The sequence below is a fragment of the Gorilla gorilla genome, chromosome 10, assembly GCF_029281585.2.
Source record: "Gorilla gorilla gorilla isolate KB3781 chromosome 10, NHGRI_mGorGor1-v2.1_pri, whole genome shotgun sequence".
NCBI lineage: Eukaryota > Metazoa > Chordata > Mammalia > Primates > Hominidae > Gorilla > Gorilla gorilla.
In genome coordinates, this window is record NC_073234.2 from 73,994,469 (window position 1) to 74,015,989 (window position 21,521).

At 37.6% G+C, this 21,521-nt stretch overlaps 1 protein-coding gene across 2 annotated transcripts in view; it reads right to left on the minus strand.

The window, feature by feature from the left end:
* STK38L (serine/threonine kinase 38 like) overlaps positions 1-21,521 on the minus strand; it is an 80,712-nt gene that overhangs the window by 35,075 nt on the left and 24,116 nt on the right. Inside the window, exons 1-2 of one of the 2 annotated variants that reach the window (XM_055358008.2) lie at positions 9,127-9,255; positions 6,487-6,604 (exon numbers count right to left, since the gene is read on the minus strand). The exons of the other annotated variant lie outside the window; for it this stretch is intronic. Of the exons in view, the coding sequence (XP_055213983.1) occupies positions 6,487-6,493 (7 nt within the window). The 5' untranslated portion in view covers positions 6,494-6,604; positions 9,127-9,255. Of the gene's footprint in view, positions 1-6,486; positions 6,605-9,126; positions 9,256-21,521 lie in introns of those variants that run through there. 2 annotated transcript variants of the gene reach the window in all.

Consider the following 21,521-nt stretch of genomic DNA (forward strand, 5'->3'; position numbering starts at 1 on the left):
TTAAAGTATCTCCTAGCACATATTAATGCTCAAAAATTATTAATTTTCTTCCCTTTCCTGCTCAATCTTCCTGCTCATCCCTCCTGCCTTGGGCTGCTGCCATTGTCAGTTAGTTTGTAAATTTAATCTCTAATAGACATTCCGTCTCTCTTCTGATCTTAGCCTACTTCTTTGACAAATTAGATTACTTCTAATGGAGAGGGGAGAGAAATGTAGCAAAAAGAAATATTTAAAGTAAAAAAAGAACTCTTGGTAGAAGCCTTACTAGAAGTTAGTAGTGATTTGGGGTAGAACTAGAGGTAGAAGTGTTCCAGGGAAGAGCTAACCCTTTCTCTCACAAAAGAGTGATTCTCATGAGGCAACACACATCAATTTATTTATAATCTCTTTACTGTGTCTGCTGTTAATAGCTTTTGTTTTTATTTAGCGTGGCCCTCTCCATGTGGCATATGCCCTGATCACTAGACCAGAGGAATGCATTTCATAAACAGACACCCTTGTCTTTGCTCCTTCTGTGAATCATAAGGTTGGTGATGATGGCACAGTGGTGCTGAACTCAAATTAGCATTTTCATTTTCAAAACTGTTTTCGAAATAGTTTTCCTATGCACAAAAATATAGTTCAATGGTTGAGTACCTGAAAGCTTATTTGGCTGTAGTAATGATGTTCATGGCAGAATACCTGAGTTTATTGGTCCAAATAATTACTAAAAATCCCTCTGAACTTCATTTCTTTTTAAACTTGCAATGAGAAGGGGAAAGTGTTTATAAACCAAATGCAAACAATTAAACTAAGAGGTAAATTTACCAAAGCAGCAATTTTATTTAAAATTCTATTTACCGATCTTAATGTTTAGATAAACTATCACCCTGTCTTTCTCAAAAACATTCAGAAAGAAGCAGTCTATTCTTATAATATTTATAAAATTTAATTGTTCTATTGCTATATGCCTATCTGGTAGTGCACTAGATTTTGTCTGCAAAAAAATGTTCAGCTGAATCAAGTCATAGTTAACTTTAAAAAATTACCTCAGCAGAAATGCCACATAACTTCAAATATTTATAATCTAGCACCTCGATGGGAAAAAAAAATCAATGCCAACTTTTAGATAGTATGGGCATCCCTAAAAGAATTTTAAATCAGTTTCTATTACTGGCACACACACGAGCACATACAGAAAAATATTTGTCTTGATTGACATAAAAGAGAAAAAAAGTCACAATTTGCAAGAAGGGGGAGTAAATGGCAGGGGGGAGGGAGATGATGGGTAATGAAGGTGAGGGGAGACCAGAGTGAGTATGTCAACATTATTTGTAAAGGAGGAAATATTCAGAGGTAAAACAAAATGAAAACAACTGGGAAAAAACAAATTTATAAATATATATATATATAAAATGATATATCTTTATGTTATTCATATTTAATTATAAAATATATACAGAAATTTATAGAATTTATAAAGATGAATTAAGTGGCCTAGGGAAACTTTTGGAGAGCATGAGAGCATGGTTGGGGGAAAGACAGATATTACAGTGATCTAGAGAATTTGGGGCCAACAGGTTTAAACTATGGCTCTGAATTGTGGGTTTGGATGAGTGAGATGATAGCTAGTGCACCCAGAAGGATCTATCCTTCCCTTTGCCTTGTCAGCTGAGCCATGCTTCCATCTATTAATACATCCAGTAACCCAATATCATGAGTTTTCTTCTATATTTTTCACTTTTGTTATAAAGAATATGGGTCCGTCAAAAGTAAGACGAAAGATTTTTTAAATAGGGAAATTTAAAGTTTAAAATAAATGTATGCTTTAAAATATTAATTTTAAAGACATAAATTTAGAAATGGAAAAATAATCCTGTTCACAAAAGTAGCAAGGAGGAGGAGATGGAGTACAACATTCATAAAATATGTAAGAATAAACTTGGCTGGGCGCAGTGGCTCATGTCTCTGTAACCACTTTGGAAGGCTAAGGCAGGTGGATGACTTGAGGTCGGGAGTTCGATACCAGCCTGGCCAACATGACGAAACCTCATCTCTACTAAAAATACAGAATTAGCTGGGTATGGTGGTGCACACCTGTAGTCCCAGCTACTCGGGAGACTGAGGCACAAGAATCACTTGAACCCGGGAGGCAGAGGTTGCAGTGAGCCAAGATCGCACCACTGCGCTCCTGCCTGGATGACAGAGCGAGACTCTGTCTCAAACAAAACCAAACCAAACCTTGATTTTAAAGTCTTCACTTAGAATGAGGCAACATAATCATAGATTATGGGAAGAGGAGAAGAGAAGACATTCAATTAATAGTATTGGAACAAATGGGTATCCATTTAGGGGAAAAAATCAAGTCACGTATTCATTTCACTCCAAAATGCAAAATAAATTGCAAATGGTTCAAAAGGACAAACATGAAAACTAAAGGAAGGAAAGAATGAAGGAAGGAGAGGAAGAAATAAAAGTTAAAAAAAATTAAACTTCAAAAAAATTAGAGGAAAATATAGATGAATAACTACTGGATCTTTGGAAGGAATGAGCTTTCTTAAAAGGAAATCAATACAATGAAAACTTGTGCTACATTTCATTCTACAAAAATATGGAATATACATATGTATATACTGTATATCAAACAAGATTAAAAGAATAATTTGGAGAAAAACACTGTAAAATAACAATGTCCATTATATCTAAAAGCGCCCGGATGTGGTGGCTCATGCCTGTAATCCCAGCACTTTGAGAGGCTGAGACGGGTGGGTCTCTTGAGGTCAGGAGTTTGAGACCAGCCTGGGCAACATGGTGAAACCCTGTCTCTACTAAAAATACAAAAAAAATTAGCCAGGCATGATGGCATGCGCCTGTAGTCCTAGCTACTCAGGAGGCTGAGGCAGGAGAATCACTTGAGCCTGGGAGGCGGAGGTTGCAGTGAGCCAAGATGTTACACGCACCATTGCACTCCAGCCTGGGCGACAGAGTGAAACTCCATCTCAAAAAAAAAAAAAAGTGTATCTAAAAGCATATATTTAAAATACATGTCTATTTATCAAGTAAGCTCATACATAGCTTTTTTAATGTTAAAGTCGTAAGGAGACAATAAAGACCCTAATAAATGGATACATAACAGTTTGATAATAAATAGGAATAATTTAAAACACATGAAAAATGTTCAATTTTACTAGTGAATCAAAGACACAGAAACTTTAAGATTATGCAGTATGTTCCCTATATGAAAGTAGTCACAATATAAGGGGAAAACACCCCCTTAGTGAGGTCCAGTCTGTTATGAGGTGCCTTTCTGTCCACCCTATGCATTTGTGTTAGCTGGCACAGATGTGACCCTTTCTAACAGGGAATACGGTAATTTATACCAAGAACCATAGAGATATTTTTTATTTTTTGACATAATTCCAACTTTAGGAGTCTATCCTATGCAAATAACCAAAATTGCCACAAAGATTTTTTTTCAATCAAAGCATTATTTAAAATAGCAAACAACTTAAACCAAATGTTTAAAATTAAATGAAATGATTGATGGAATGATGATAGTATAAAATACCACAGCACTGAAGAAAATTTTCCCTGCAAATTTTAACATGAAAAATAATGTTAAGTTAATAAGCAGGATACAAAGTTCTATTTTCAAGTACAATATGAACTCAACTATACAAAAACGGGAGAGGAAGTTAAATTGTGATGAACAGACAGTGTGAAATCACAGATGATTTAAATTTTGTCTTTTATCACTTTTTGAATTTTCCAAATTTTCAATAATAGGAAAACAACCATTTTATAATCAGAAAGAAAACATTTAAGAGTGATCCTGGGAGAGTGCTGGATGTTTGGGGGCGGGGGTAAAGGGGAATCAAGTTGCACTTTTCAGCACTTAGAGGTGGTTTTTCAGGTACCACAGTACTCGAATTTTTTTTCCTATAAACCAAATTCTTAGCTCTGGTTTAGTGGAGAACAGAAAAGAACAGCAAAAAAAAGCTGGATGTCATGGAACAAAACTAAAGACAAATCAGAGAATAATAAAGGAAATTTTGAAGAAGTTTTCCAGTCATATCTTGAGCTTTTAGGGCAACAGTTTTTTGGTGGCTTATACCTACCTGGGCATATTTACGAGGGCTCAAACTATCACTCTCTTCTCAAACAGCTTTTCCACTGGTGACTAGAAAGGCCCATATCAAAACCAAAAAGCAGGACAGCACAATAATCTTAGCTAAATTATCTTCAAGTCTTATTTAAGATAAAGGAAATACTCCTTCAAAATCATACAAAGAAGAGAGAGACAAAATGAATGTTCTAGCTTTAAGGAAGATGCCCACTCCCCTTTACTCTTTCCTTGCCTGTTTTAAGGGAGATAATGCCTGATTCAAAACATCGGTATGTCCAAAATACATATTTGGAGCTAAAAAATGAAGGTTTGGTGTGACCAGAGAACAACTGATGAATGGACAAGGCAGGAAAAGGATGAGTGGTGAGAGGCGGGGACGCCCTGGCAAAGGGAAGGGGAGGAGCAAGCTTGGGAAGCAGCCTGAACACATAAACCTATACAAAGCTTGGGCAGCTTTGAACACTTGCTTTTCATTTTCTTAAAAGTAAACTTTGAATAGGAATGAGAGATAGACAGTGAGGCAGACAGACCAAGCAGACACTTGCACACACAACAAAACTTGAAAAGTAGACTGAGTTTAAGTGAGTATATAAAATAAAAATTTCAAGTATAAACTCAAATTTTAATTTTCCCATTCATTCAAAGCATTCAAAGCTTCTGCATCACTGAACAGCTTCAGGAGACAGCTGTAAGCATTTCTCAGTTGTACCAATTCCTTTTTTATTTCTTAATTTTAATTTTTAAATTGCTGTGTTATTTTGTTTGCTGTTCCTTTTCAAATGAAAACCACCCCCTGAAAGAAATCAGATTAATGTTTTAACAACTTAAGGGCCAGAAGCAGCAGTCCTTTGGGGGTACAAAAATTAGACAAGACTAAAATTAAAATATGGTATCACGAAGCTTACAATTTTAAGACCTAAGTAGCTATGAGCTATGTTAGGTTATTTTGAGTCATTTAAACTCTCCCAAGAGACTTTTTTGACCATCACAACTGACCAAAAAAAACTGTTCCCAACTAAAAGCAGACATACCATGTGACTCATCAGACTCAGATATTGTGTTAAACACACAGACCACTTGACTTCCGCAACCATGAGAAAACAGAGAAGGCATCCATCCCATTAAGATACCAGAATACAAAAAACTTTGAGGCAGGAAGGAAATTTTTATGTGGTAATGACCTTTATCATTAATACCTGAACAGCTTACTACCTAAGCAATGAACAGGACCACACTATTTTATTGACTTGTGATCTTTAGAACACGATTCCGGATTATTAGGAAAACAAATCTAGGAGAGGGAAAAAATACCTAAAATGGAATAAAAAGTAAATTGTATAGTTGGTTGTCATCAAGGATATCCTGTAATTCAAGTAAGCACACTGGCAAACACTCCCATAAATCAGTTTATAAGTTCAATTCTATTTAGCAATTTTCTAGATTCTACTACAGGTCTAAGATTGCAAATTTAGTTCATCAAGAGGCAAGGCTGATAAAATCACAAAACTTGAATTCAATTTCAATTACAGAAGGTGGTCACCATTAAGTGATATACAGACCATCTTATCTGTCATTAAGTGAGAGAGACTATATTATCTAGTCCATCTCCCTCATTTTATGGAAGTGAGGCCCAAAGACATTTAGCTATTTGGTGGAAAACCTTGGATTAGTCCATGTCACCTAACCTTCAGGTGAAGCTCCCATTCTAGCTGAGAGTCCACAGTGCAGTGACCACTCCAGGACACTGTACTACCCCTGCAGCAAAGTTGGATATCAGAACATTGATAGCCAGCGCTGAGTCCTGGATTATGTAGCATCTAATAGCCCAAGCACTCATGTCCATATCTAACACTAAGTCACTGCTTCCTATCTCACAATTACCAATCTGTGGATCAAACAACTGGCTTCTGCCTGCTTTCTTTGGATGACCAAAGAATGACAATTTTATCCCAAACTTGCTGGAAACTAAAATATTATGACTAAAGGTTTCTTGAAAGCTATTAAGATTTCAATTACAGAAGTTGATTACCATTCAGTAATGTGGATTTAGTCTGGGACTCTACTTCTAAATGTATATTTAGCTGTGCGCCCCAAAGTTAGGGTCTCAAAATCTTATACAGTGTATGAGGTCATGGGAACTCCTTGTTCAGGACCCTTAATATGAGGGCAACCTAAGTGTACATATATTCAGATCTCTGGAATATGCCATAGGTAGTGAATAACAGAGGGGAAAAAAGATTTCTAAAATATAAAAATGCACTATTTTCTTTCCAAACTGGATATCTTCTGCCCCATATATAAAAATAAAATGTTTCATGTAAAAATGTGAAAATATCCATAAGTATACAAATTGCAAAGTGAAAGTGACCTCACAATCCTACCTCCCATAATATCCAGTTTTAACTGTTGAGTGAGAGACTGGAGTTACACTCCCTGGATTTAAATTCTGGCTCTGCCACTTACGAACTGTGAGAACTCTCAGGGTGTCACTGTTCTTATCTATAAAACAGAGATAATGACAGCATATGAAAATTAATAACTAATGTTTATTGAGTGTTTTATAAAACATAGGCATTGTTCCAAGCACTTAAAACATATTAACTAATTTTAATCAAGTGACTGATTGATATGTGTTAAAGTCCTTAGAATAGTGCCTAAGACTCAGTCAAGTACTCATTAAATGTTAACTGTTGCTATGTCCTTCCAAAACTTTAATGCATAAACACACACACATAGTCTCAATACAAATGGGCTATTAATACAAATAAGTTTTAATACAGTTTTAATACAAATAAGCTATTGTGTAAACTGCTTTTTTGAAAGGTGTCTACGATCTTGTAGACACCTTTCAATATTAATACAAATGGACCTACTTCATCCTTTTTAAGAAGCACATGGTAATAATAGTTGCTAACATATAATGAGTTATTTTGTGCTAGACACTGTGCTTTATGTGTATCATTTCACTTAATCCTCATGACATCCTTAGAAACCATGTGTCACTCTTCTGATTTATAGAAGAGAAAAGTGAGACTTAGCTGGATTAAGTTATTTACCCAAGATCGTACAGCTAGACATGGTGAAGCCAGCTTTTGAACCCTGGTTTCTCTTAAACTAAGCGATCAGCATACTGTACCTTCTGTTAAGCGCCATAGTTTTAAACTAATGCCCACTAACAGATGTTTAAATGGCTTCCATTTTTAGGGGGTATTTTTAGCTATGCTGTAATAAACATCAAGGATCTCAGACTATGCACTCTTTCTCTTATTTCCTTATTATATACTTCCAGATGTGCAGTTGTTGAGTCAAAGAACATTTGCATATAAAATTCTGATATACACGGCCAGACTGCTTTCCAGAGAGACAGTACCAATTGACCATCAATAGTTATATGACAGCACCAACACTAGGCAATGTCCATCTTTTTAATTTTTTGTCAGTTTGATAGGTTAAAAAAAAACTTTAGTTTTGCTTATACATTCCTTTGATTGCAATTACTTAAGCATATTTTTATATATTTTATGTAACTATTTCTTTTGTAAGCTGCATGATTTAAGACTGTTGCCCACTTTTCTACTGAAAAATTCATTCTTTGATTCCAACTATAATTGAACAATGTAACTATCACAGGCCATTTTAAATAGCTGATATCATACCATAATGCCAATATTTACATAATTTCTACTTATACAACAGAAGAAAAAGAGTGTGCTTTAGCTCATGCAGGAACTATATTTATTACATGAGAAGTAGACACTTTCCTATAAATCAATAGGATCAAATCAAAACTACTGTCACCTGACTCGAAAGTTGAGAATGTAAGTAGAAACAGTTTTCCAAACTAAGATTTTCTGTTATTCAGATGTGACATTAAGACTTCATTGTTTATTTATTTGGACCACCATATATCATTTCTTTTTAAAAATTAATGTCAGTTTACTCTGGTGTTTTGTTTTTGAGACAATCTCCCTCTGTCACCCAGGCTGGAGTGCAATGGCATGATCTTGGCTCACTGCAGCCTCAGCCTCCCGGGTTAAAGCAATTCTCCGGTATCAGCCTCCCAAGTAGCTGGGATTACAGGTGCCTGCCACCATGCCCGGCTGATTTTTTGTATTTTTAGTAGACAGGGGGTTCCACCATGTTGGCCAGGGTGGTCTCGAACTCCTGACCTCAGGTGATCCACCCGTCTCAGCCTCCCAAAGTGCTGGGATTACAGGCCTGAGGCACCGTGCCTCGCCTCAATTTACTCTTTGACAGAAAACTTCCCAGCTTAGATCATGATTATCTGGACATCAACTAAGCATTATCCTTATCTCCATCCTTATCACCACTGTTGTTGTCATGGATACCATTTATAAAACACCTTCTCTGTGCCAGGCAGTACTGTGTGCATTATCTTATGTAATCTTCACAACAACTCTATGAGGTAGGTACTATTTCTCCATTTTAGAAACTGGAAACCAGGGCACAGAGAGGTTATTTACCAGAGGCCTCTCAACTGGAAAATGTCAGAGCAGGGATGTGAATCCTGTTCACTCTAGAGCTGTTGTTCTAATGACCATGCCTACTTTTTACAACCAGAGTCAGTTAAACAAAGCTAAAGCCAAAAATAAATCTGTAGCTTCCTAAAGGCAACTCAAGATAATTACTGGTCTTCTCTTACATGATCACCTTATTTATTCTTAGTAAATCTTAAATGGTTTTATAATTCCTTGTTTTAAAGAAACTTAAAAGGATCAACTCGTCTAACCTTCTAACAAAGACAAGGCTGTGTTGCTGTGCCTGATTCAAACTGCCCTTCTTGCCCAAACAGCTCTGTACGCTTTTTAAAGAGTTTTATAAGCTGTTGGAAATCTATGCAATTACTTCAGACTATTTAAAATATGTGTTGTCTGTCTTATGCTGTCTTCATTTACTTATCTAAATAGGAAAAAAGTATCAGAATGCTTTCTACATGAACAGGAAGACTAACCAACGTTGAATGGCAGCCAGTCTTATCTCCGTCCTTATCACCACCTTACCATGTCATCCTGGCGAAGATGCCATCACAGGAGTCAGGGTTGAAGTCCAGGTTTAAGGTGCATCTAGATGGGTTCCCAGGACGCCTGAAGTAGCCTCAAGAGGCCCAAAAGAAAAAGCTCCTCAGCACAGTCTCCTAATGGTGACAAAGGAGTCCCTCTCATCTGCTTGGCAGCCTTACAATCAGAGCGTTCTTACATCTAACCTAATTATTTCCCACTGAAATTCAAACCTAATTCATTTATTTTTTATTCTCTATAAAAATGAAAAACATCACTGTAGCAAGTAACTTGCTCAATTTCTCACAGAAAATAAAGAAAAGGTAGCTGGAATCAGTACTGACTTTGATTCTCTTTCATTGCATAATCAAAAGTTCTTATTTTGCTAAGGGAAGAACTGCTTATCCGCCTCAAGAAAACTGTGAAACTGATTTGAAAATAACATTGCCTTTCTGAAATGTTCATGACTACTATGTATCTTAGAATTTAGAAACAGAAACCCTTCATAGTACTTTTAAAGGTCTTTTTAGTAAAAATAATAACCATGGGTAACTTTTATCAAACACTTCTGTGTTAGCTACAGTACTAAAGGTTTGGCACGCATGCTGTTCTTTGATCTTTACAGTTCTATAAAGTAGGTGCTTCCCACATTTACAAATAAGGAAGTAGGCTTAGTTAAGTCATCATCCCAAAGACCTACAGCCAGTAATTGGAACCTGTCTCCCTAAGCTCAGAACCCTCAGCTATATGGTCTTTCAACAGACTTTTATTTTTTAAATGTGTAAGCTTCCCTTTTTAGAGTATGTTGTTCTAGAAAGCATCAAGCTCTTTATAAAAAATTGTATTTTTCTCATCTCTTTCATTATAAACCGTGTGGAAAAACAACCACCTCAAGGTTTCACAAAGCTAAAGAGAGTCACACTTAAGAATGCAGCAAAAAAAAAAAAAAATTTTTTTTTTTTTTTAGCTCGCTGAAACTTCTGCCTCCCGGGTTCAAGTAATTCTCCCTGCCTCAGCCTCCCGAGTAGTTGGGATTACAGGTGCCCACCACCACGCCCGGCTAATTTTTGTATTTTTTCGTACAGACAGGGTTTCACCATGTTGGCCAGGGTGGTCTTGAATGCCTGACCTCAGGTGATCCACCCGCCTCGGCCTCCCAAAGTGGTGGGATTACAGGCATGAGCCACCAAGCCCAGCCTGCAAACATTTTTTTAAAACTAAGGGAAAAAATGTGTACTAAGACTTAGAAGCATGAATATAAGCACAGAGCTTTTGCACCAGAAACAGTCCATTTTGAGACTCTGTTCCTTTAATCTATTTAAACATTTATTATCACAGCTAAACCAACTATTTTATTTTCACAGCTCTATAATAAAAAGATGCTCCTTGACTTTCAATGGGGCTACATCCCAATAAACCAATCCTAATTTGAAAACATCACTAAGTCGAAAGTGCATTTAATAGTGGCAGCAGAGCAGACATTCCCCAACTTACAAATTTTCCACTTTATGATGGTCCGAAAATGAGGCACATTCAGTAGAAATCATAAGGACCTCCTCGATGGTCTTATATCCCAATAAACCCAACCTAAAGTTGAAAATTCATAAGTCAGGGACTGTCTGTATTTTGACATCTATTTGGGCAGGCCCCTCCTCTTTTTCCTTTTTTATCCTCCAAATTATTATACTTTTTCATATGAATTCTAGAAATCTACTTGGAAAGTTCAATTTAAATTACTGTTGAGATTTTGATTTGGTCCCTATCATCTTTTGAGAAGAGGAAAAGCATGATTTAAACTATCCAGCCTCAGCTGATTTCAGCTTCAGGGCTGACTTTAGCTACTTTGCCAAGGTATTTCTGTCAGCTAGGGGACAAGTATCCAAACTGAGAGTTAAGGTTTTTAAAGTACTTTTAAAAAATTGCATCCAAGCTTACATTGTCTGTTATTGATTATAGAAAACAAAATGAGATATTCAACAAATCTAGTAGATAGTATTTGCAAGACACCTAGGCTTTCAGGGTGACCAAATAAAGACAAACCTGGAAGAAGCCAACTAAGCTAATAGTTTCATCGGCTTTAGGTAAGGCTTTAGATACTAGCACCTATCAATGTACCAAGCAATATGACAGTAGGAAGAGACCCAAATAGTAGGAGACATGACATGAGCATGCTAAGATCCTATAAAATTGTCGAAAAAAGAGTTAAGACTAACCCATATAAACAATTAGCATACAAACAATTAGCCTGGGTGGACCTTTCTGATACAAGCAGGGCTTCAGAACAGGGGAAGATCAGTGTGGGCTGCAGTGCCCAATAAAAACTAATAGATCAAATAGTTCAGCTCTAGCTTAACTAAATGCCTGGTGGTAATCAAAATTTAGTGACAGCTATTCAGAAGTCTGTGTGAAAAGAAATAGTGATTATGTCAAGTTGGTTTATAAATCAAGGCTGGGCTACACTTACAGCCTTCCAATAAAAGGGCAAAGATCCCATAAGCAAGCATCTCTTAATTGCAGCAGCTACTCTAGATCATATGCCTAAACTGTGGCCAGCACTAGATTAACCCAGTGGGAAATCCCCATGCTTTGTGGCTTATAGGTTATTCAAAACCAGAATCTGATCCTACTCTCCTTATACATGACCTGAAAAGTCCCTCCTCCACTGGACTTGCATCCATAAAAACTCCACCCAGTTTCCTGACATCACGGAAATTTACTAGTCCACTTGGAAGACCTAGTATGTAAGCTCATCTATTTGTGGAAAGAGGCAATTCTTTCCAAAATTACTGAGTCAGAAATTTTTACCAGCTCTAGACTTTTTTTTTTTAAGGGGAGAAAGTTTTATCTTTTTTTTAAATTTTACTTGAATAAACAGGATAAGCACTGTATCCCCTTCCAAGGAGCAAAAAATACTGCTCAAATAGCTGGAAAAATTGGTCAGGAGGAACTGGAGTGGGAATTTGCTTTAAATTTTTAAAATTATATGCAAACTCCATGGTTATTTAATTTTTAAAGAATTATGAGATAAGATATCTCCATGATTTCTTTACTCATCTGTCATTCCAGAAAACATTACTCAGGGTAGACAGCTCTTCCTTCCTCAATTATGACCTTTGAAATGAACAGAAAACTTACCTTTGAGTTGGTTTTAAGGCGGTTTCACTAAAATCAGGGAGTTAAAGACTATTTAACCCTCTGAGGTTCCTTCCAGTCCTCCTACTGCTCTGTGTGTGTGTGTGTGTGTGTGTGTGTGTGTGTGTGTGTGTGTGTGTGTGTGTGTGTGTGTGTGTGACAGGTTCCTTCCAGTTCTCCTACTGCTGTGTGTGTGTGTGTTTTTTGAGATGGAGGTCTTGCTCTATTACCCAGGCTCGTCTCAAAGCCCTAGGCTCAAGAGATGCTACCACCTCAGCTTCCCAAAGTGCTTTATACTTTTTAAAGGTAATTACTGGTACTTTAAATTAAATCGAGGAACAAAGCGGGGTGTGAAGTTTTCACACACATGCCTCAGGACTCTATTTCTAATGAGATGATACACTGTAAATCATGAAACACTAATTCACTTCATACCTTATAGCTTTGTATTAAGTGAAATTGGGGTAATTTGGTGGGTTGTACATATTTAGAAGTGAAGTAAATACTTCAAGAGTTGTGAAGATCAAACGAAAGACGTAAAATGCTTTATAAAAGGCAAGACACTATTCAATGTAAGGTTATACATGCTTTAAAACAATAAATCTAAATCCAGGATAATGGTCATTTCTGGGAGAGAGGAAAGGGAAGGATTACCAAGGCATCTTCACTCTACCTGCAATGTTCTGTCACTTAAAGAAAATCTGAGGTAACAGGGAGAGACTTGGTAAAGATATGCAGTAGACACGTGAATGTTCCTTGTATTTTTCTCCATAACTTTGTGTATGTTTGCAATAATTCATAATATAAACTTCAGTTACTAGTTTATACTGTAATTTTGATAAAATAGAAATGACAAAGATTCCAAGGAATTTTAAAGGTTTCTTATGGAAAATTTTTTAAAACTATTTAACCTTATACATAAATACAGTATCTTGCTTTTTACTAACTAGTATCTACTCTCATTCATATAATCACCATTGCTTTTCTTCCTTGCACTTCCACCTTGCACAATTTAAATAACAAAGCACAACTCTCTCCAGGGCATGTGAACAAAGAGATTTCTAGGAGATGGGCTCGGTGGAAGTCGTGGTCCTGGGAACAGCTTCATAGAGAAGGAGAAAGCACAGGGACAGGCTGCCAGATTTCTGCAGTTGTGTCTTCAATGGGCTTCGTTATTTTGTTTCAATTATCATGACTTCCCAAAATACCAGAGAAACTCATATTTAGAAGTTTAAAAACCTATCCTATACATACTAAAATATTTCCAGATTAAATCATACAACATCAAGGATTTACTGCAAAATAATGCGAAGGGGAGTAGGTATGGGTATAGTTGAATCAAGATTGGTCATGGTTTGAGAACTGTTTAAGCTGGTGATGTGCACACAGGGAGGTACAGTTTACTCTTTCATTTACTTTTGTGTATACTTAAATTTTTCCATAATGAAGTTTTTTTAAAAAAAATCTCAAAGCTAAAATAAATGATTTAAATATCATTCTATTAAGTCTTGTACACATTTCCATTTGTTAGGCCTATCCATGGCAAGGGGATCAGGGAGCCAGGCCAGGTTAGTCCTGAGGCACTGCTAGTCAGCTGGGTGCTCTTGTCTAAGTTACTCGGTCTCTTTGATTTTGAGTTTATGGATAAGATATCTATGTTCCCTTTTAGCCATATCATGATTATTGGATTTATAAAACTGGCTTACAGATATTGTATAATATAGTAAGAATTGCAAATGTTATAATGGTACACTGTGACCACATGGGAGTATCTTTCATCCCTCATTTATTTATTTATTTGAGAAACATTTAGGGAATGCATACTATGTGCCAGGCAGTGTCACATGTGGGTAGAATTAAAAGTTAAGTGACACAGAATCTCTGCCTTCAAGACGCACTCTAATCAGGCCGGGCGTGGTGGCTCATGCCTGTAATCCCAACAGTTTGGGAGGCCGAGGTGAGCGGATCACCTGAGGTCAGGGGTTCAGGGCCAGCCTGGCCAACATGGTGAAACACCATCTCTACTTAAAATACTAAAAAATTAGCCAGGCATGGTGGCAGGTGCCTGTAATCCCAGCTACTTGGGAGGCAAGAGAATCACTTGAACTGGGGAAGCAGAGGTTGCAGTGAGCTGAGACCACACCATTGCACTCCAGCCTGGGCAACAAGAATGAAACTCCGTCTCAAAAAAAAAAAAAAAAAAAGATGCAGTCTAATCATGGAAGACAGACATATAAACAAACGAACAATAACACAAAGTAAGTATGATAATGGGGTGATGGAGCTGAAAATACCAAAAGGCCTTAGTAGTGTGAGACAGCATGGAATTGTAAATAATTTTGTATGAAGGGGCGAGAGAAAAAGTGGCATGAGATGAGGGAGGACAGGAAAGTAGGAACCAGATTGAGAAGGACCATGAATGTGATGCCATGGAATTTGGATGGTACCTTGAAAAGTGGTAAGGAAGCCATTTACAAGATTTTAAGTCTGAGTATGATGTGGTCCAATTTACAATTTAGATTGTTGGGGCAGGAAGGTGGATTTGGTGGTTGCTGGCAATGTTTGAGGAATGAAGGAAAAGGGGAGGAATGGAAGGGAGGTTTACTGTAATTATTAGATAACTAAAATGGTCTAGCAGGATATGACTGAACTGGGGCAGGGTTAGCGGAGATTACTGAGATACTGTTAGAATGCCTTCTTGGGTTTGGAAGTAGAGAAAAGAAAACATAGTGAGTTATATATGTAATCATTAATGTACAATAAAGGTAACAAGTTCTTTCTTCAAAGTATAAAAGAGACGAGTTTGGAAATGCAAGTTGTAGGTACTCTAATATTTCTCCCTGTGTCTTTCAAGATAACATAAAAACTGCAGCATTGAACAATAGTATGTATTCATCATGAATGGCTTATGTGCTTCAAGCATAGCACCTATAGGTACTGAATAAATGTGGGTTATATGTGAACGTGGTATATTATTAAACACATGAAATGGACTGGACCTGTTTTCTCTGGTCACTGCCACATAGTACAGATGGTAACTCCCTGCTGGCCAGATTAGTAGTGACTTGATAAAATGCACAAACAAAAAGAATTCTTTTTCAGGTGATTTTTACACCATTCTGTAATCTTTCCCCCCAGATTTGAAAACCATATCAGCAATGATCCTCACCATCATTTCTCAAAATAATGGAGAGGATAGTTAAGTTCTGGTTACTTAAGATTTAGACTACTCCTGACGTGTAGACTCCAACAGGACACCTTTTTTTCTTACAAATTACATAGTGTCTTTTATCTGAGCTCCAAAAAGGGCAATTTTTTTTTTTTTTTTTTTTTTGACAGAGTCTTGCTCTGTTGCCAGGCTGGAGTGCAGTGGCGCGCTCTTGGCCTCCTGGGTTAAACCGATTCTCCTGCCTCAGCTTCCCGAGTAACTGGGATTACAGGTGTGCACCACTACGCCCAGCTAATTTTTGTATTTTTAGTAGAGATGGGGTTTCACCATGTTGGCCAGGATGGTCTCAATCTCTTGACCTTGTGATCCGCCCACCTCAGCCTCCCAAGGTGCTGGGATTACAGGTGTGAACCACTGCACCCGGCCCAAAAAGGGCATTTCTAAAAGAAGTGTCAGAGAGAAGCAATCAGTCAGTCCTCAGTGCCACAAACCACACGTACTTATGTTTCAATTTTTACAAAACAACAGCAATATTGTTTCCTCAAAACACATTATCTTCATTTGAATAAAGATAAAAAGTAAGGCACAGAAAGGTAGATTATCTAGACAATGTCCTGCTGTTAATGACTATTATTCTGAAATTAGAAAATTCTGCCTATCTTTTAACCACTACCTCCTTATACTTCCCAGATTTTCTCAGCAGTAAGGCTATAGTACCAAATGTCAAAACCTAGAAATCTGATCATTCTATTCCACACCCAGAACTTTATTAAATGCTAACACTCTATGTTATTGACAATAATAAAAATAAATAATTCATAATTAACTATACATTAATTATGTGGTAGGTAATATGCTTAATACTTTATATACATTATCTCATTTGGTTTTGATCCTCACATTAGCCCTAACGAGTGGTAAATAATGTTACTGCCATTTTGCAACAGAAAAAATGGGCTCAGAGATGCATATGTTATAAATGTTATAAAACCAAAACAAGCCTGTCAACACTCATTAGCCCAGGACTCTTCACACTACTCAGTACTGCTCTCCCAAGCCATGCATAGGTGGTCAGGTGTTTGGCAAGCCTTGTCTAGGGTCACACATATAGAAATGGAGCCACCATTCGGCTCCCAGGCCAGGACCCCTCCCATTCTGCCTCCAATACTCCCATTCTTCTCCATAAAATAAATCATAGCCACTTACAGGGATCAATAAAGTAGAAAATCTCCGCCCTTGTTTAAAAGAAAAAAGATAAACATACAAAATAAGGAAGAAAAAAATATCAAACACAAACTGGCTTTGTCAACATAGCATAAAGGTCATGAGGATCTTAAAAAAAAAAAAAGAAAAAAATCAATAAGTATTTCTGACACAATCAAGGCCCCAAAGGAACTAGTTTAGAAAATAATGCATTTCAGCTTTTTAATCTGAGTCCATTTTTGTTTTTCCAGTATTTCTTCATGTGTTTTACAGTCCACATTTAACTGCCAAAGTTTTCAGTACTTATCAGAGACCTGGCAAAAGGTTAAAGAGCATTTTTCTGTTCCCAACCCACACAGAAAACAATGCCTACAATCAATCATCACAGAATCTACTGTCAAGTAGCAGGCAGGTGCAACTTTTCTCTGCTGCACTGTGTGTGTTGGGGGAAAGAGGTTTTGAAAGAAACATTAAAAACAAACCACATTTGGGGGGATAATTTCTTCTAAGTGACTTACATCTTGTAAGACATTTGGCTGTTGACAAGATGATCCCACCCTTGAATACACGGAAGTTGCACCCAGTCTCACAAAGCAGATTCAGTCACCCCAGGCAGAAGTCTGGACTTCCCTCCAAGACAAATATGGAATTCAATCTGTGTGATGCCTTGAATGCAGCTAATTAATTTGCAATCCTTTATTATGACCATATAAAGGAGGGAAAAGAGCTACTTTCCCAGTCCTTCCTTGAGGGGAAATCAAAAGGAAAACAAAGCATCATATTTAAATCGCATGGCAAAGTTCTTAAACTTTTGCACTAATATACACACCCTAGCTAATTCATCAGCATAATACCCTACAGCAGATCACCTCAGTACTATCTTTCCTATACATGGTCATTCCAACGCTGTGCTAATTCTACTCAAAACGGAATGGATAAGGAGCTATAATGTCTCATGTTTTTTGCTTAGCCATTTAACCCTACAATTTTTAGAGTAAATGAACTGACCTTAATTCGTTTTATTATTTATATTTACTTACAGCTAAGTAAACAAACCACAGCTGAGTGAAAACTCTATCTAAAAATAGCCAAGAGCCGAAGCAGTAACAGCAACCTAATGAAAAAGTTGCTTTTTGAACCAATGAGAGCGTAAAAAATCCAAAATAAAGATTCAGAGGAGGAAAATATTTTTAACCTAAAGCTAATGAGTACGGTGGCTCACGCCTATAATCCAAGCACTTTGGGAGGCCAAGGCAGGTGGATCACTTGATGTCAGGAGTTCAAGACCAATCTGGCCAACATGGTGAAACCCTGTCTCTACTAAAAATAACAAAAGTTAGCCAGGTACGGTGGTGTGCGCCTGTAGTCCCAGCTACTTGGGAGGCTGAGGCAGGAGGATCTCTTGAACTCAGGAGGCGGAAGATGCAGTGAGCCGAGATCGTGCCACTGCACTCCAGCCTGGGTGACAGAGCAAAACTCTGTCTCAAAATAAAAAATACAAAAATAAAGCTAATGAGTAGACACATTTCAAATATGGTTAGCTATCTCCCAAATAGCTGTAGTCTTTTAGAATGGCTCTATCTCAACTGCACAGTAACTATCCAAGCTCAAAAACCAATCGGAATCCTCTGTGGAATATTTAAAACCATTCTCTACTAACTACCCCCCAAACATCTGCATATGGCATATATAGGAAATTGAATTACAAGCTATGAATTTTCTGAAATCCTTCAGAGGCCAGCATCCACTCATGAGGAACCAAAACTATTCATAATGAAAGCCTGATCCACCATACACTTCCATTAGGCAACTCCAGCTCCAAGTTTTGCTCCTTCCTTAAAAGTACTGGACCCCACCAACCACAATGAAAATGTATTTTCCCATTCTCTCATCATCACATTTAAAAAACAAAGTCTTAGGTGAATTCTTTTAAAACTAAAAATGAATTAGTATTTCTTCAGATACCTATGAATCTACGTCTAAAACTCTGCAACTAGACTGGCTGACTTTGAATCCCTAACTCCATTCCTGCTGGCTGTGTGATCTTAGACAAGTTACTAAATCTGCCTGCACCTTGGTTTTCTCATAGATCAAAAGGATTGTTGTGAGTTAATATATGTAATGCACTTAGGGCAGTACCTGATTCATGATAAGGGTCAATTTGAAGAAATTATCATTATCATTATCACTGCTATCATCACTGTACCTTTACAATTACACTGTTAACATGTCCCTTTTGTCATCCTCCAATATGTGGAACAATCTACCAAAAGGTAATTAGGATCTCTCTACTAAGCTAAAGGAAGTAATTCACAGATAGTTTGGTCAGCAAGTTACATATTACAAATAACATCATAAAGATTCAACTAAAATCATAGTTTAAGATTCAAGCCAGGCATGGTGGTTCACACCTATAATCCCAGTAATTTGGGAGGTAGAGGTGGGAGGATCCCTTAAGCCCAGGAGTTCAAGACCAGCCTGGGCAACAAAGCGAGGCCCTGTCTCTATAAAAAAAAAATTTAAAAGCGCTGGGTGCAGTGGCTCACGTCTGTAATCCCAGCACTTTGGGAGCCCAAAGCAGGTGGATTACTTGAGGTCAGGAGCTCGAGACCAGCCTGGCTAACATGGTGAAACCCCATCTCTACTAAAAATACAAAAATTAGCTGGGCGTGGTGGCATACACCTGTAATCCCTGCTACTCGGGAGGCTGAGGCAAGATAATTGCTCAAACCCAGGAGGTGGAGGTTGCAGTGAGCTGAGATCACGCCACTGCACTCCAGCCTGGACGACACAGAGAGACTAAAAATAAATAAATAAATAAATAAGAATCAATCAGCTGGGTGTGGTGGCACACTGGTAGACCCAGCTACTTGGCAGGCTGAGGTGGGAGGATCGCCTGGGCCTGGGAGGTAGAGGTTACAGTGAGCCGTGATCACATAACTGCCCTCCAGCCTGGGTGATGGAGACACTATCTCCAAACTAAAAAATAAAAAAAGATTCATTTGGATCTCTTATAGGCAATTGTTGCAGATTTCAGGTAGCTCCTAAAGTCTTAAGATTAAAGTTTTGAAATCACAGTGCCAAAAATGTTTTGTCTTCGAAATAATCACAGTACATTTGGAGAGACAAATGCATCTACAACCAGGCGACAACACTGAAAATAAAATTGTAGCAGTTTGAATAGGGGATTAAATGAGTTAATTTTTTCCTGGGGTTCAAAAAAAGAAACAGCAGCAAAAAAGGGTACTTACAATTGAAAGTTGGCCGGGTGCAGCTGCTCATGCCTGTAATCTCAACACTTTGGGAGGCCAAGGTGGGCGGATAACCTGAGGTCGGGATTTCGAGACCATCCTGGCCAACTTGGCGAAACAACGTCTCTACTAAAAATACAAAAATTAGCCGGGCATGGTGGTGGGTGCCTGTAATCCCAGCTACTCGGGAAGCTGAGGCAGGAGAATCACTTGAACCCAGGAGGCAAAGGTTGCAGTGAGCCAAGATCACGCCATTGCACTGCAGCCTGGGTGACAAAAGCAAAACCCCATTTCAAAAAAAAAAAAACATAGAAAGGTCTGGGTTATGACACAGAACATATGCAACATGAATATGTCATGGTTATGAACATGTAGCCAAAAGAACAAAGCTGGAGGGATCATGCTACCTGACTTCAAACTATACTACAAGGCTACAGTAACCAAAACAGCATGGTACTGGTACCAAAACAGAGATATAGACCAATGGAACAGAACAGAGCCCTCAGAAATAATGTCGCATATCTACAACCATCTGATCTTTGACAAACCTGACAAAAACAAGAAATGGGGAAACGATTCCCTATTTAATAAATGGTGCTGGGAAAACTGGCTAGCCATATATAGAAAGCTGAAACTGGATCCCTTCCTTACACCTTATACAAAAATTAATTCAAGATGGATTAAAGACTTACATGTTAGACCTAAAAACCATAAAAACCCTAGAAGAAAACCTAGGCAATACCATTCAGGACATAGGCATGGGCAAGGACTTCATGTCTAAAACACCAAAAGCAATGGCAACAAAAGCCAAAATTGACAAATGGGATCTAATTAAACTAAAGAGCTTCTGCACAGCAAAACAAACTACCATCAGAGTGAACAGGCAACCTACAGAATGGGAAAAAATTTTTGCAATCTACTTATCTGACAAAAGGCTAATATCTAGAATCTACAATGAACTCAAACAAATTTACAAGAAAAAAACAAACAAACCCATCAAAAAGTGGGCGAAGGATATGAACAGACACTTCTCAAAAGAATACATTTATGCAGCCAAAAGACACATGAAAAAATGCTCATCATCACTGGCCATCAGAGAAATGCAAATCAAAACCACAATGAGATACCATCTCACACCAGTTAGAATGGTGATCATTAAAAAGTCAGGAAACAACAGGTGCTGGAGAGGATGTGGAGAAATAGGAACACTTTTACACTGTTGGTGGGACTGTAAACTAGTTCAACCATTGTGGAAGTCAGTGTGGCGATTCCTCAGGGATCTAAAACTAGAAATACCATTTGACCCAGCAATGCCATTACTGGGTATATACCCAAAGGATTATAAATTATGCTGCTTTAAAGACACATGCACACGTATGTTTATTGTGGCACTATTCACAATAGCAAAGACTTGGAACCAACCCAAATGTCCAACAACGATAGACTGGATTAAGAAAATGTGGCACATATACACCATGGAATACTGTGCAGCCATAAAAAATGATGAGTTCATGTCATTTGTAGGGACATGGATGAAACTGGAAACCATCATTCTCAGCAAACTATGGCAAGGACAAAAAACCAAACACCGCATGTTCTCACTCATAGGTGGGAATTGAACAATGAGAACACATGGACACAGG